This window comes from Liolophura sinensis, chromosome 5 (genome assembly GCF_032854445.1).
Source record: "Liolophura sinensis isolate JHLJ2023 chromosome 5, CUHK_Ljap_v2, whole genome shotgun sequence".
Classification (NCBI taxonomy): Eukaryota; Metazoa; Mollusca; class Polyplacophora; order Chitonida; family Chitonidae; genus Liolophura; species Liolophura sinensis.
Window position 1 is genome coordinate 14825936 of NC_088299.1, and position 17163 is coordinate 14843098.

General features: G+C 40.7%; 1 protein-coding gene and 1 non-coding gene across 3 annotated transcripts in view; both read right to left on the reverse strand.

The window, feature by feature from the left end:
* LOC135466068 (eukaryotic translation initiation factor 4 gamma 1-like) overlaps window positions 1–16746 on the reverse strand; it is a 34702-nt gene extending 17956 nt beyond the window's left edge. Inside the window, exons 1-4 of one of the 2 annotated variants that reach the window (XM_064743481.1) lie at window positions 16607–16746; window positions 14483–14692; window positions 12680–13640; window positions 11158–11264 (exon numbers count right to left, since the gene is read on the reverse strand). In XM_064743481.1, coding sequence (XP_064599551.1) covers window positions 11158–11264; window positions 12680–13640; window positions 14483–14563 — 1149 coding nt within the window. In that variant the 5' untranslated portion in view covers window positions 14564–14692; window positions 16607–16746. The remainder of the gene's footprint in view (window positions 1–11157; window positions 11265–12679; window positions 13641–14482; window positions 14693–16606) is intronic. The other variant, XM_064743482.1, reaches the window with a different exon arrangement.
* On the reverse strand, window positions 1808–1902 carry LOC135466081 (small nucleolar RNA snR60/Z15/Z230/Z193/J17). The gene has a single exon (XR_010444088.1). It is a non-coding gene; the product is annotated as a small nucleolar RNA snR60/Z15/Z230/Z193/J17 (small nucleolar RNA).
* Window positions 16747–17163: the final 417 nt, after the last annotated feature.

A 17163-nucleotide genomic window follows, 5' to 3' on the forward strand; every position in this document is an offset into this window, starting at 1 on the left:
AACCTAAGGTACTCCAGAGAAAGTATAATCCAGTTGATAGCCCTAGTTCCAGAACTATGGCCACATGGCAATGAAAGTGTCAGCTATACCTGAGCACACCACTACTACCTAACTAGTAGACACTACACTTGTACAGCCCATACAAGGATTTGCAATGAACAGCATGCCTTTCTCTTGGGTGCTGTGTACATGTGGCAGTGCTGAGATCAGCAGATTTTGTCCTGGTCTGCTGAAATGCCCAGGTGTCCCTGAGCAGAGGTGAATGAAGCAGACCAGAACAGGCCACTGTTATGTGCAGGGGAGTAAGACTGGTAGTGGGTGGGGAGGAGATGGGTGTGGCCCACATGGTTGGCTAACAGCTGGTTCTCCACAGGGGTGTAAGGTTACACAACACCCTTTGTCTCAATATGTCCATGGCCCAAATCAGGTCATGGTGACTGACCTCCTAGCATTATGTATTCATAAGAAGACCAGATAGTTCAGTGTCTGCTTACACAATAGCCTCAAACACTCTCAGGCCAGGATATCATCACCATACCCACCCACCACACACACAATTTCACTATGGAAGCCCCTCTGCTGTCTAAATGGCACAGGCCCAAAAGCAGAGTTAGCACCCACCATACAAAAGGGTAATATTCTACATGTATAATGACTCAACAACCACACATCACAATCACAGTCAATAAGACTGCACACTGAAACTCCTCCACACAGAAGGTGTGTACACAAAAAATGTTCACAAAATACAAATATAACTTTCTCACAGCTGAGAGTTACAATCTTCACTTGAAAATATGACTTTAAATGTAAAAGTTTTGTCAAGAAGACATCTGATAAGTTGGGGGCATGGGGAGGTTATTCAATTCAAGAGTAATATATTATGTTAACCAACTCAACAAACTTAATGAAATCTTGACAAAGTAATTCGTTAATTACATTACAATACTGTCCGGGATTAATAATAATCTAATTACCTTAATCCCAGATTATCTCCAATCCCAGATTATCTCCTTCCCCAGCGAGTGTCACTCTTCTATGCATGACAGCTCATCAGTGTATTTAACACTTCCAACATATTCATACATGTTCCTCCCCTTAAAACTTGTTATCTATATAGCAATACACAGCTGTTATTTGTACCATTTTGTCTGCATGTTCTTACCACTGGCCAGCAATCAAGGCATATGTCACTTTCAATATCTACTACAGTCCTGTGATGAGACGGTTCATAAAGGGTAGCCTTACCTGACATTTATCAGAAATAAAAATTTCTAATGACTATCTTCAGTTTTTACATAGCACAAACAGCAACCCAAACATGAAATATACAAAACCCCATCAAGACTATACACTGGACAGGGAATATAACATACATAACTTTTACAATTTTCCACTTAGCAAGCCAGACAAAAACACAAAACAAGCCTATCATATCCCTCATAAGTACCCTAGCTAGTTTTTTTAGATATCTGATAAATATGAGTTTATTGTTAATATCAGTTTAATATCTTAGCTATTCAGTGGTATAACTTTTGTTTTTTACACACAACAAAAAAAAAAGAAAAAAAAGAAAAAAGAAAAAAAGTGTGCCCTAGATGGACATGGGAAGATTGTGGTACATGGCAATATATACTGGTATGAAACAGGAGATTTCAACACTTTATTGCAGGTCATTCACTTAGTGCTTTATTAGGTCAGTCTACATCACTGATCGTTCATTATCTGCTGTGGATATTCAGTAAGAATTAAGATTTCGTTTGAACAAACATTTCTAGATATCTCGCATCAGGAGAACCTTTAGCCCTTTGCCAGTCAGATAGGAGCGAAAGACTAAATGCAACAGTAATCGTCACTGGCACAGTCTGTTGAACTATGAAATCATCATCAACAAAGGGCTTCCTCACTATACTGCTAAGTTACTGAACACTCCTAAATTTAACTCTATGGGAAACCAGCATGGCTGGTAATGTTCTGAAGGTCTTGCAGGAATTCCTCCTGGAAAGCTAACGATGGCTTACAAATGCATGATTACCCAAATAGATGTACATGTATTTACTCTAAAAATAATTTATGTTTTCTGAAGGGTTCCACTGTTAGAAGCTTTACACATGCTAAACCAATCTCTTATTTATCTTAAATATAATCTTTAATGAGGTGAAGAGCCTCTAGCTAAATACAGTTGAATTTAAGTGTCACCTGATCATTTTCCCTTTCCTGCTTTCATACAAAACCCAAAATACTTCTGTTCTAACAAAAAAACAAACACAGGAGGGCTAAGAAGGCCTGTTGACAGCTTCATTATTCTGTTATCAGATATACTTAGAGACAATGTCAAAATGTTCATTAATGAACAGATTATGCGTCTAGTGTCAGGTTAGATTAGCTTAGGTTTTATGTAACCGTCTACTTCTTACTTAGCACCTTTTTGTCCATCTATTTATGTCAGGTTCAATCCTGTTATTGGGTGTATGTCAAGTCTACATTGCTTTATCAGAGTGTTAGAAACAATAGACTGTTATGTCACAGAAATCTCAAATCTCTGTCAACCTTTTCATTGTTTCAGTCATATGACGACGACACAACAGCTGTGATTTCCAGTTCTCTAGAAAAAGGACAAAGCATATTCCACAAATGATAATTCGACCAAGAATAAGCTTTCAGGTTGGAATCCTAATAAAGTGGAACCTATGTAAGATATTCGCACTTCAAATGGACGCCATTTTTAAAACAGGAATGTTGTAGCATCCCACAGCAGACAGAAGGTGAGGGCTAATTTTCACTCGATAGCCTATGCTTTGTCCTAGCGGCTGCATGATTACTGCATTAAATGGAGAAACTGAAAACGCCACATAGAAAGTCTTATGTTGAAATGTTGCTGTTTTATTGGCTGTGAAAAGTAGCTTCAAACTTCTAAGGCCACTGTCAGCGTCTGGATGCTAATTTGACGACGTCTTATGCACTGTGGCTATTCTAGTGGTGCACATTACTTCGATAAAGCTACAGGGGAGCATAATGGATCTGCATGGATGCAATTTGAACAGGAGGCCAAACTGATTTTCATGGAGTGGTAAAACCAGTTGAACAAAAAGTCACTTTCTGCCACGCTGAACGAGGTAGGGCCAATCTGCCAGACACTATGGTTAAGCCTGTAATAAAGTGTGACGAGTACCAGACATTCTATTAATTCAGATCTGGCTACAGGATTATGTTTAGCCTAAACAACCTAACATTTCACCCATAACTCTGGTGCACATTTCGCATGATCCTGTCTGTTTTATTAATACTTGGGGGTTTTTCAGTTTGTTCAGATGGTAGAATAATATCTTATTGGAAAAATATAGCTTTCGGCATCGGAAGTAATACATTCAAACAATTATACTTTTTGAGGGCCAAATTTGAGTGCATTTACTGCAGTATAACTAAATAAATCCTAGCATACAGTCAGATCTCTCCTCATCACCTCCACCCAACACAGCCACAACAATAGAGAACAAAAAGTGCAACTCCATTATCGTGCAACTAGCCACAAACATGAAATTACTAAGGAAACTTTATAAAAACACAATAAGGGGTTTGGTGTCACATGTTGAGTTGGGTAATGTACAAAATCAGAGACATCTACTCCTTATGTAACTGGGTCTACCGGACATCAGGCAGTTCTTTTCTCATGCTACACACCACCAAATGAAAGTCTACATGTCACAAATGTCAAATCCAGAAGTGACTGAAGTCCAGAGGCAAGGGATATGAGTAGAAACAGGGCTTTTAACTTCGGTTGAATTAATATGGAGAAATGAAGAGCGTGCTGATGAACGTGAAATGTGGTTAGTAAAAGTATGGAAATACAGGGATAGCGGATGTAAAATTAGAACAGTCCCACACCATAATCAACCCAGTGCAGACATGAACAGAGGATAGTACAAGGGAATTTAGCAGAAGTAGGAAGACTAAAATAGAACAGAAGTGCCTACAGAGCATGCCTAATCCTGACAGAACATGTGTCTTGCCTTATGGATTTTCACACAGACACCCACAGTAACAGCTGAGGGCTGGTCAATGTACAGACTACATGTCCCCACACCCAGGACCTTGCTGATAAGCAGCTATAAAGCTGCTACTCAGTGACCCATCCCAGCCTGGTGACAGCATAACAGATCTGCCCAATGGAGAAGGCCCACACCAAGTACAAGGGCAATACCCTAAACACAGACAGGTCCACCATGTGCATGGTTCGTTCTTTGGGTCACTTCTAGCTTACAGCCAAGATTTCACATCAAACTGTCAGCTGAAGACCTCACTATTTAGACCGTTCCCAGTGTTCAGTAAGAACACACTGGTTGTGTTTAAGTAACAAGGTGACCTGTACAGCACGACAGGCATATTAGATTCACAGACAGAACCAAGCCAATACATGGATGTCAAACAGCATGCTACTACGGTCAGTTCAAAATGTTACAGTACAAAAAGCCTTTAGGAACTTCTCCCGGGCAGGTATTAGCAACATTGTCTATCATACCTAACTGCCGTTTTCATCCCAGTAAACAGGCAAAACAGACAACATTAACAGATCATGGCCCTCATGGGCAACTCCGCTAGATAAAGTTCCATATATACACTAGACAGTATCACATTTGCCCTAGAGGCTTGCAACAGCAAAATAAACAATGACACACTTTGAAGTGTACATATCTCAACATCCTAGCTTTCAAAACTTACTTTGGCAGTTCTGTGATGGGAGACAAACTTTTCTAGATTACTGCGCAGTGCATCATTCGGCGCTCAAAACTGAAAACAGCTCAGAGGTACGGTATTTTCCCCCTTAACAGCAGTATGACTACATCCTCACCCTCTACCATGCATTTCCATAGAAACAGACAGAGCACATGCAGAAATATACAACCCCTACTCTGAAGGTTTGGGTAGCTATAAATATCTGACAGTGTCTGTGAAGCTATGTGGTGGTAAGGGAGACAGGAGAGTACTGTTTATGTTGCTGTGTGAAAAGAGGGAGGGGTGCTGAGATGAGGGGCAGGACACTAGGGGGAGGGGACAGGGATGTAAGGGGCTGTGATTTATCTTCTGAACATACAAAAATACTCTTAACTCTCACTAAAAACAATGAGGGTAATCATCAATCAGTGGTTCCTGCACACCCATCCCCCCTCTGTCTAGTGAATAGGTACGCCCTGAAGCCCCTATCATCTGGGATTCATTAGTCCCAAATATGCAGCAATTTATAGCCCCAAGGGTTAACTACAACAACTGGGTGTATGACACCTCAGAGTTTCCCTCTATTGTTTACCTCAAACTGAACACACCCATGAACAATACATGCACTGATTCTTCACAACTCTTAGCTATATGCATCATAACCTTTTAACTGTACAACCTGAGAATGAGGCCAATTATACATGACAGACGAGATGTAAAGGGCACAAACATCCTGTTGTGGGGGCTTTTTATCTAATGTATGTTTAATCAGGACCCTGAACACTTTCCCAGTTACTATCCTGTTCTGACGATCTTGTTTACGAAATACGAATTTACAAATACGAAACTTGATGAACAGAATGAAACATCATGTATAAGAGTATAGGAATCAATCAACGGACGATACTCTTATCATTATGGTCAATTTAGTTATTTATTTGATTGGTGTTTTACGCCGCACTCAAGAATATTTCACTTATATGACAGGGGCCATCATTATTGTGGCAGGAAACCGGGCAGAGCCCTAGGGAACCACAACAATACACAAACCATGACCATACACAGGTTTCTGCAAGACCTTCCCACTTATGGCCGTAGAAGAAGCCAGCATGAGCTTAAACTTGAACTCACAGCAACTGCATTGGTCAGAGGCTTCTGGGTCATTGTGCTGTGCTGTCGTGCTAATCACCTTAGCCATGAAGGCCCCAATTTATGGCCAGAAAATACCAGAAATTATAGTATGCAAGACAACAGCGCAATCTACACAAATCTACACTTGCGATGTCGTGAAGCACAGTTTTGCATGAGCTCCCATTTTGTTTAGACAAAGTTTACATAAGTAAACAGCAAAATGCCTGGATGTCCGTCGTCTCCCAGATAGGGAACCAGCCACAATTGTTACCATCTCTTATTGTCTGTAATCCCTGTCAGGCATATAAATGTGCACTAAATAACCTCTTAGGTCAAAGGTAACTTGTCAATAATCTGTCAGCCTCACCTATTCATTGTGAACACCTTACAGACCACAGACCAAGGCAAGTTTAAAGGTTAGTAATGGAGCGTACAATGTTTTCTGGCTATGCTGAGGAATGTTCTAAACATGTTGCTTCAGACAATTGCTTGCTTGTAGAGAACTACAACTTCCTCTGTACCCATATCAAGCTACTCTTACAGTAAAAGATTTCAGTGTTTAACAATTTTTTAAACATGTTTCACGTGTTGGGAAAAGTAAAGAACAGCGTTCTGAATACATTTTGCTCTCCCTTCTACAAGTCATCCTCTTAACATGTGCTAGTCTACATGTAACTCATTTGTCCTTGACTGATGACATGGACCAGTCTACTATATCAACAAGGGGGCAGGGTGTAGTGGTAGCAGCTCCCCCAACCTCCAAAAGATATTTATGCAAGCATGTGTCATGCTGAATTCTTACAGCATGAGTTAGCCAAGGCTTGAATATCATGTAGTACAAGCGTATTAAAGTGAGATACAGAGCTGGAAGCAGCAGTTGGCAAAGGTATGTTATGCATTAGACATAACCTAGGAAGAAATCTTGACATGTAGACCAAGTTTACAAAAAAAATTTAAAATTACTACTTAACAGTAAACATACAGAAGCTCAATCAACCAGGAAATGGCTCCTAATGGTGAAGCCTGCGGGCAAATATGTTGACAAGCCAGAAAGTCTAGCTCGTAGTGCACGTACACTGTATAAACTGTGAAGACTGAAGCTAGTGAGCTGCATGTTCACTAAAGCAGATCACAAGTCACATGTTCCTCTAGTCCGCACATGGCATGTAGATACAGTGATTAAGTCAGTCCCACAAGGGGTTGAGGTAATGGAAAATGAACTTGTGAGAGGGGTGGGGAATGTTGGGGGACTTCTTCACCTACCTGATGTCAAGAGGCTAGACCTAAGACTCACTGCCTGTGGGGTTTGTTCACACCAGACTTGAGAGAAGATATCCTGCAGAAACCATCGAGCTATTAGTGTGACCCAGGCCCATGTCTACATACTTAGCTTACATACCTCCAGAGTACCAAGGTCCCATGTGGTAGGGAGGTGGGGGTGGATGGCTGGCTGGCTGGTCTGTCCACAAGTCAGTGATAGAGCTGCATTAACAACTCTCCCATACAGCTGACAGACCCAGGGCGACAGCTGGCCAGGTATACGGTACACCTCCACTGGCTACACCTTAACTCTTCACACACATACGCAGAAGGAAAATCCAGAAGACTGTTGAACAAACGGTGTAACACACACAGGGGTGTCGGTGTATGTAATCCAGAACAATCCTCTCTGCAACTGCCCCAAACTAGGTCACCACCTTCGCAAGTAGGTCAATAACTAGTCTCTGACATAGACCTCCCCCAGCAGTCAGTATATTATCACATGACTGGGCTAAATCGTGACAGTAGTGGAGAGAGAAAAGCTCTGACATGAGAGCCAACATGTGAGCAGTGTTATATAATTGTTACCACATTCCTTACTTCAGTGAAAGCCAGGTAAGGGGAGAGAGAGAGAGGAAGGAGTAATACATGGCAACTGCATTCAGCTTCACGTTCAGTTCACGCTGAATCTCTTAAATCATGTGGTTAACACACACTCAGCAGCTTACACATTGTAGCTTGTCAAGACATACCGTATACCAGCTAATTACTGGGAAGACAAGCAGCTTTCCAGTTTGTACATAATCCTGGCAAAAAATGTGTACCACACAGCCCCCTCAGGCAACATGGGTACACCACAACTCAATACACAGCCACACAAAACCTCATTCCGCAAAAGCTGACATTCAATGATAACCCACTCGAGCAAAGTCTAGGTCCGCTCACAAAGGCAATAACCAAACAACAACGGGAATAGCCGTAAAACTAACAGTTGCAATGCGGTTATTGTGGGGTGTGTCAATACCATACGTACAACATGCCACTTTTTTTTTTTTTTTTTTTGCACCATCTTGTGTATGCCGCTGGATGGGAGTCATTTCTTGAAAAGTGATGTCAATGAACATCAATATCTGCATAATATAGTCACACGACTGTTCAGATCACTAACCTGGTGAACTTATTCAAAGGATTGTGCATGTACCTGCAGCATATCAAAAACGTGTTGGTGAATGCGGTGCTTACGTTGGCATTTCTCCATGAAATCGGCTGATCATTTAACATTGGGTAATGTGTTGTTTACAACTGAGGGAATATCCATAGCAAAATTTCTGTATTTTACCAGTCTTCTGACAAGAAAGCAGGTGGAATAACAATTTTTAGCACAATGGTGTATAAGATTGGTAATTTCAAGATCTAACTATTGTGCTCTGAATACAAATGCGACGCTTTACCTGTGCAGATTCACATGATGTGCACCAATTTTTTGCACTTTGGTGAGATGACACAAATTAACAACAGTGTGCTTCTGCTTCATTCTGGAAAAAGCTTTCAAAACATCTTTCTTCTTCACTTTTGCATGTTGAGCTATTCACTATCTTGGCATACTCAAGTAAGGTTACAAGCTATTTTTAAATGTCAATTTCACATCATGACTGACACCTGGCAAGAGGTCAATCTGGCGTCACTTGGCTAGAGTAGCTCAAAGAAAACCTTATTAAAGCCACCAAACACAGTCAAGAACAAATCTTGTTCACATTGTCACACTAAGTCAATGCTGATAAACCCTCAACAAATAGTAAATTCCATGTAGATATTTATGTATGTAGCGCACAACTCACAAGATAGCTGAAAAAAATAGGACTTTATTATACAGGGATGACACAATATCTTGCTACATGAAATGTACCTAAAAATTCGGAAATTGGGGAAGAGGGGTTAAATTTCCAGAAAGACAGATGCTGAGAACACAGAACTCTTCCCATTTGACAGCGTTTAATAAATCAGTTATTCCGTGACAAGACTTGGGCAATACTCTTTGGAGAAAATAAGGCATGGAAATCTCTGAAATCTTCCTGGTCTCTTGAAAAACTGACATAAAATAAACCAAAAATATGCCTGAATCTTATCAAAAATAAACTTCTTTGAATTAAAAGATACCACAAAGTCCTTTTTTAAAGCGAATTGTTCCATCCTTTTCTAACAAACAGAAAGGACTAATTCTTCTGCAATCCATTTGCCAATAAGAAAGGGGAGGCAAACACAAACACTGATTTTCGAGTTGTCTCCCCTTATTTCAGACAGCCTCTTGTTCCATCGTTTCCACACCACGTTATGTGAAACTGTATGCTGACCTGCTGTGTTTAGACAAAATCTTGCAGGATAAAAAACACTGGTGATTTGTTCAACTGCTTACGATGAGTGCGGACTGTTCCCTATTTAATTATTGATACTGGATGACATCCTTGCCATGATACCTTGCATAACTGGAGGCAGTTTTCCTTGAAACTCAACAGTGCTGCTGTTGCCAACATCAAATAACCCTTTCTTTATTTAACTCTTTTGCTACTGGCAGTGGCTTAGGCCACAAACCTGAACAAATGGAAACTGTACAGGTAACAACAACAGCCTGAACTATGAAAAGGACCAATTTTCAAGCTTTCACACCTTTTATTATCGCAGTTTTACTAAAATCGAGAGATACACAATTCTAATAAAGAGATTCATTTTATGTTTACCCACTTAAGAGAGCAAAATCACCAATAGCAAACTGCAACAACAACATCCCATGTGAATTTTGGAATCAAACTCGCTCACAAAGAAAATGCAATGGGAAACAACCTCTTCCACTGTTCATAGAAAAATCCATTTTATTTTGCTTATACTCACATAATATTCAAAAGCTTAAGCCTAAAATATCACATGGGTCACACGCCAACAGTAGGAAATGAAGCAAATGATGTCGCATTATTTACATATATTTCTTGGTGAAAAATCTATTCGTTTGCAGTATTAGCTGTTCTCACCTGAAAGTACACCACAAATCTTTGGAGGACACGATTTGGGTAGCGTTATATCCGATTGCTCGCTATATCGAGGCGTCTTACAGTGAGGCTACACTGTGTGTGTGTGTATATATATATATATATATATATGCTTGGGGTTTTACTTTGTACCGGTAATTTAATCCCACGAGGAGCCATCATGAAATGTACGTACATGCATGTATACTGTGGGGCAGGGCACTTGCTGCCCAAGTGCTGCATGACACCTCACCCAGTGACACCAGTGACATGGGGCCAGTTGGTTTTGTTTCCTTGCTCTAATCTTTCAATACTGAGCTCCAGCAACTCAATACCATTTAAAGTCTTTGGTATGACCCAACCTGAGTTTGCCTGAGCTTCAAAGTTGCAGGAAACTGGCAGATCACACTACACCCATGTGAGTGCCACACATACTTGCATCATTAAAACCTTTAAAACCACAGTTCCACAGGGCAACATTAAAGTTTAAGTTAATAGCTGGGTTGACTTTACGGATGAAAACAAGTTTTTTTCCATCCAGTCAAGAAAGTCACCAATGACTAAACTGTCCGTCAATGTTTATTCATTTGATTGGTGTTATCCAATAATATTTCACTTACATGACGGAGACTAACACTGTGGTGGGAGAAAACAGGTCACAGACCTAGGGAAAACCCATGACTATCCACAGGTTGTGGACAGATCTTCCCACCCACTTATGAACCGAGAGAAGGCCAGACTGGACTTAAACTCGTGAAGGATCGCATTGGCAAGAGGATCCTGGGTCATTGTTTTGTGGTGGCATGCTAACCACTTGGTCATTGAGGTCCCATCAGTCAACAAGTAAACGGCATAAAGGCGGTGAAGGATTTTGAGAATTTTGTTTATCTAAAAAAAGGAAACATTATGAAGGTATAAAGGTGTAAGGGAGGTGATAACCTACTCGACAAATGCAAGTTTCCACATCAAAAGACGTTTGGCTTTTTTGAAAGCCAAACATTAGGTAATTTATGGTACAGGATACAGAACTTACTGGTGCATCAGGCAGGAACAAGTCCATGTCTGAACCCTGCTTCGTCTCTCCCTTAGCATTGAGCTCCTTGGCCCGCACTTTGTTTTTCGCCTTGGCCACCGCTTTCACTGAAGATAGAAACACGAAAACAATCAGTCCATATGTATATTAACTCATTCTCTGTCAATATTACATGTTGGTGTTCTCTAATTACCTGTTGGTGTCAAGAGAACATCTCTTTAAAATGTAATAAGCAAGTTAACTGTGTGTGGGGTGAAATGAGTTCAAGTGATCTTGGAAATGTTACCTGTGTACTTCAGAGCCTGTCTTGGTATGCGCAGGTTTTGCAGCTAAGTTATTTAAGGTCACTGTTTCCAAATTGTTTAATCATAAGCTAATCTGAACTAATGTTTTCGACATCTGCAACAACAAAGCAATAAATGTGTAAACAGGCTTTGACATCATTCACTGCCAATCACAGCAATCCCATATTAATGGATACTACAGCATTACAGTTTCAACCCAAGTGAAAAGGAAGAGTATTTACAGGCACAGCCGTTCATATGCAGAAAAAGAAGAGCAAGCTATGGACTTGCATCAGTTGCTCTTTTAAAACTCATGGCACACATTTTTATTACCAGTCTGTACATACAGTGTTAATATTTTCACACCCTAGTACTGTTCATTATTACATGTTGAACAGATACTTACACAAAGAGAAAACAGTTTTCTAGTTGTTAACAACATAAGTGTGTTTTAAATATAATTTTGTAATAGATGTACATTTAATAAATTTTACTGACTGTTCAGTGCCGCTCTTTTTCTCTTATGTGGTCAGTTTTCAGGGTGTAGGAAACCTTAGTGCCAGGAATAATCCACTGGCAAATTTTCCCACATGCGACTGAAATAGTAATACGCCTCGATTAAACGAGGGCTAGTGGTCTCCTATTAACTGCGTGCAAGACCACATAAAACGATGCTGATGACCTGACTATATAAACATTTTACCAACTTTAATTTCTTTTCTTTTTGTGCCTGTATACAAACTTTTCCAGCATTTCTCTTAGCTTGAGAAAATATTATTGTAGTATAAATGGATATGAAAAAAATATGGACTCTGAGATGTGATCAAAGAGAAATGTACATAATAACACAAAGTCCCATACCCAGCAGGCAGTGATAAGGGGAAGCTGTGGAATCACTAGTTGATGTACACAGTTCGTGCCACCGAAACCACAACCATCATGGGGAGTCGGACCTGGAACTGTGATTGCCTTACCTATTCACTACTTTATGTCTTGCCTCATGGGAAAAGCTTTGAGAATGTGACAGAATGGTTCTAGTATTGTAGGCACAACAACCTGCACATACTTTGTTGTTGTTGCAATATGTGACTTCCATGGTACCTTCAGGCCTTAAATCAATTAATCTCGCCATAAAGGGAAGTTACTTTTGGGTTATAAAGCCACCACCTGGAAGCTTACTATTTCTGGGTTAAAATACACTCAATTGCTTTAATACCAAGCTAACATATACATCTCACCTTCTGACACAGCCTCTCGGTCTTCCTTCCTCTCTGTTACCTCGCTGGATATAACAGCAACAGCAGACTTTGCTGGCTCTGTCACTTCAGTTTCCTCTGGCAAGGTTACTTTGCCTTCTACACTAACCTCCCCTGCATCAGCGCTGGAACCAGTCTGACTGGTGGCAGCAGTGTCCGTCTCTGGGGGTGGGGATGTCACAGGTTTAACCTCTGCTGTGACGGGAGGAGGGGCAGTCGTGCTAACGCTATCCCCTGGCGGAGTAGTCCTTTTCTCTAATTTTTCACTCACTACAGCACTTTGTGTGGCCTCGGGTTTAGGTACAGGAGGGGCCTTCTCTCCTTCGTTGGCACTAGCTGCTAAACCAACATCTTTTGTGGCATCAACAGTCTTAGTGTCTTTTTCAGCCGAGTCTTTTGACTCGGCAGATTCTGTGTTTTGTTTGACATCAGAGCTCCGCTCTTCACTTTCTGTCTCTATAACAGTTGAGCTGGGCTCTGCCACAGTCTCTTTTGGGGCATCTTGTACAACAGGAACATCTTGAGGATGCGACACCTTGACTTTCTCCCCACTTGGAACAGGGACAACACTCTCTTCTGTTTTTTCAGCCTTAGCCTCTGGGGCGACTGAGGGGCTCTGCCCTGGTACATCCTGCACTGGTGCAGCTACAGTTGCATTCCCTGGCTGGGAGGGTTCAGTAACTGTGACAGGCTCCTGCGAACCCTGGGTCACCGAGCTCTGGGGCGGTGCTGGGTGAGGGTGCATGGGTACCTGTGCAGGGGTGTGTGGAGCAGACTGGGGGTGTGCCTGGGGTTTGTAGCCCTGATGAGGTGTATGGGCTTGTATCACATGCTGAGGTGGTTGCTGAGCATGCACTATGGTCTGGGGAGGCATCATTTGGGGGTTAGGCGGTGTGACAGTCGAGCGAGGGTACTGAGCCGGGCTGGGGACCTTTGGAGGCATCTGAAAGCAAGCAGAGTCATTTGTATGAATCATTCTGTACTTTTTGAAATATGAACTGTTTTGGTGCACTGGAAAAAAAGTTGCTGACAAAAATCCTTGCATATTTACAACTAAACCAGAATGTAATGAAACAAAATGCAATGATTAATGTCCCAAGTAAACCTTTTCAGACCGGGCACATGGATCATAAACAGGATTAAGTGCTTGGGGTTTAACATCATGCTCAACAATTTTTCAGTCATATGACGACGAGATCATAAACAAGAAATTACTGTAATCACATTATTGCTGGCCTCCCCTGCAAAACACTTTTTGAAATACTCTTGCAATGCAATTAGATTTATTTGTCATTCCTTTAGAACATTCTTAACTCATTAACATTCAGGAGTTAAGATTCTGTTTTCAACTTCAGATGTTTGCACATATTTCTTAATTTCTTTTGCAGATAATAGCTGTGAACAGACTAACTGCTTTTCACACAGCATAAAAGCAACAAGCAAACTTTTCAGTTGGACTCGCGTAAACAGACAAAATCTAACCCACAGCCCACTTTGACAACCAAAGATGTTTAAATGGTAATGCTATCAACAAAACATTCTCTAGGAGATACAAGAGACCTGTAGATTCTATCCAATAAACACACTACTATCCAGTAAACCTTAAAAATACCTAATGTTGTTCATTCAGGTCTTAACCAATTGCAAACAGACTTGCAAAGAAAAAAATATGGCAATATCCCCCCACTAGAATGCATCACCCGTGTTTGTAAGTTCCCAAGATCAAGTTTAAACCAGTACAACACAAAAGAATCAACTACACATGAGCAGGTCAAAAGTGCATACCTGGACAGTGGCCATGCCGTCCCCAGGTCCCTCTGGTTTAGAGGGGTACTGAGCATGGGGAGGGGGCATCTGCATTCCCATTTGTGGCAACTGCTGTAAGTGAGGGGGTGGTGGTTGTTGTTGTTGTCTGGGCACAGGGTTTAGCGTGGCAGCCACCTGTGCGGCAAATTGCGCTGCAATTTCATTCTGTTGTGGTGGAGACGGTGTGCTCTGCAAGGAGAAGGTTCAACAAAGCTTCGTCAATCACACGCCTTGCCAACGCTTAGATGCACAACAAACAAGTTTGCAACAGGATGGTGGGGTGGGGCAAGAGGTACAAGGAGACAGGCACTTCAGCCATATTTCTAATCTTGCATGACAAAAAGTCAGAGACGTCACAACAGAAAATGTGTGAATCAACCATAAGATTAACATTAACCAGATGGAATTTGTGGCAACCCACTATCACATATAGTGAAAGCATTATTGAAATCAAAGTTTCTAAACATTCATAGTTCCTATACAAATGTGTGTCCTGGGCAAATGCGATACAAATTGCTCAAAAAAAAAAGAGAGCAAAAAAGTGCAGCAACAAGGAGCCAACACAAAGCAGAGAGTCAAAAGCAAAAAGGTGCAGAAACCAAAAAAAAAAAAAAGAAAAAAAACAGAGAGGGGCACAGGCATCCATACTTTACTTCTAACAGGAAATGTAGAAGCAGAATACATATACGCTTAGCAATACAGGTGTAAGCGAATGACGAAAATAACCATGAACTCTGAAGAGGGTTGGGGGAATTACCATGCAAGATAATTCTCAAATAAAACCATCAACACAAAATGAAGTTTTCAATGGCCTCATCCAAAGGACCTATCCACCCACAAGAAAACCTATGGACTATCAGCAATGACCATTACAAAAATACCAAATTATCAATGGTTTTAGTTAAAAACAACTGCCTACAATATTCCTGCTTAAAATATATGGCAATTGAAAAGCTTAATTTGTTACTTTATAGTATGTCTTTCATAAACAGAGCATTCACAAGCAGCATGTGTAAGCTAATTAAAACTTTGGTTGCATACAGGCTATTACGCTTACATGGAGCGTTTTTATGAACCCAATACAATCTATGTTCACGGTCTCAAAGTCAGATCTAGTACCTGACCAAGATTCGGAGTTGCACACGAAACATTTTCAGTTTGTCATCAAGTGTTTGTCCCAAGTGAAGTAAGCTCTTCACACATCTGAGTATTGAGGGGATTGTAAATGCTGGTACCTACAGTAAATTACCTGTAGTTTTTCAGGAAATCACCTAGCTGCCCTATGCTGGTGAAAAATCATGTGAAATTTTGTACCATTCAGAGTAGATCACATTACTTCACAAAGATTTTTTCACCTTTCTGCTCTACAGTTCATGACATGAAGGTAATTAGCTGCTGAAAAACTGAAAGTCTACATGATTTATCGTAGGTCTGATCCTGTCTTCAAAAAGAAATGTCAGATGTACTGGTTGCAGGTTTTACTTCAGATCAGGTTGGCAACCAGTTAGAATACGAAGTGGTTACTAGATCTCAACTTGGGATTCCACAGAATTTTCATCGATAGAAAGGAGCTGTGCACTTTAGCTACATGACATACTGTAAATCTTCAACTTTCTCAACCACTAAAGCATTCTTTTCCGTAGAAAATAGGAATACATTATTATGAAAATGACGCTAAAAAAAAATTTGTTTGTGCATTATAGATGCAGCCTTCATAAAACCCAACCAATTATTTCTGTACACCCCTTAGTTCTCTCACTGGTACTGGTTGCAGAGGCAGTTGAAAAATTAGGGTACATATGGTTTTCTGATGTGACTAATGGAAATTTTTTTTCAGATCTTACCTTGAAATCAATGACATAGATTTAGCCACAAATGAAAGGGTGTAAGACAGTCTTGTCCTAATTTCCCTATTTCTAACATGTTATTTCATCAGACCAGTGTGTCTCTAAGACCCGATGACGTTGCACATGCCTGAACCAGGGGTGATGGGTTCAGCACAATTCTATACAGACAAATTAATTGTCTTGAAATTGATCATGCTGTAAAGGTCTTGCACAAAATGCCATTGTATATATCACCAAATGAAGGGAGATAACTTACACTAGGACTGACAGGCGTGGCCCTAGGCACTGGAAGCTATGGATTGAGGGGGCGTGTGCCTCTGTGTTCCCCCTCTTATCTCATCCATGATGTCCTTCCCAGTCGAAGGGTCAACAATTTTAAGCATAGTTCGTTCTCGTTTTTGGTACGGTTGCTGTGATGCCATGGAGGATGCCGAAGGCGGTCGCTGTTGCTGTGGCATCGGCATACTCTGGCCCTGTGGGAAAAACATCGCTGAAACAAAATGAACAATGAAAATGTTAAGACAATCCACAGTCTGCATAATGCACATCAGGTGAACTTCTTAAGCAACCTTAATGTAACTATGAATGCACCATATACATTTGGAAATTACCAAAACTGTTATTCTATATACAGGTATTCTCACATTTCTATTAATAATTTATTCGTTGTTTGACTCTGTACTCAAGAATTTATTTCACTGTTTTACTCCATACTGAAGAAGTTTTCTATGAAGGCTGCTAGACTCCAGAGTGGACACAAATCAGAGTAAATCACCGGCCTTTGGCAAGATACCGACTGATTTATTTATTTGA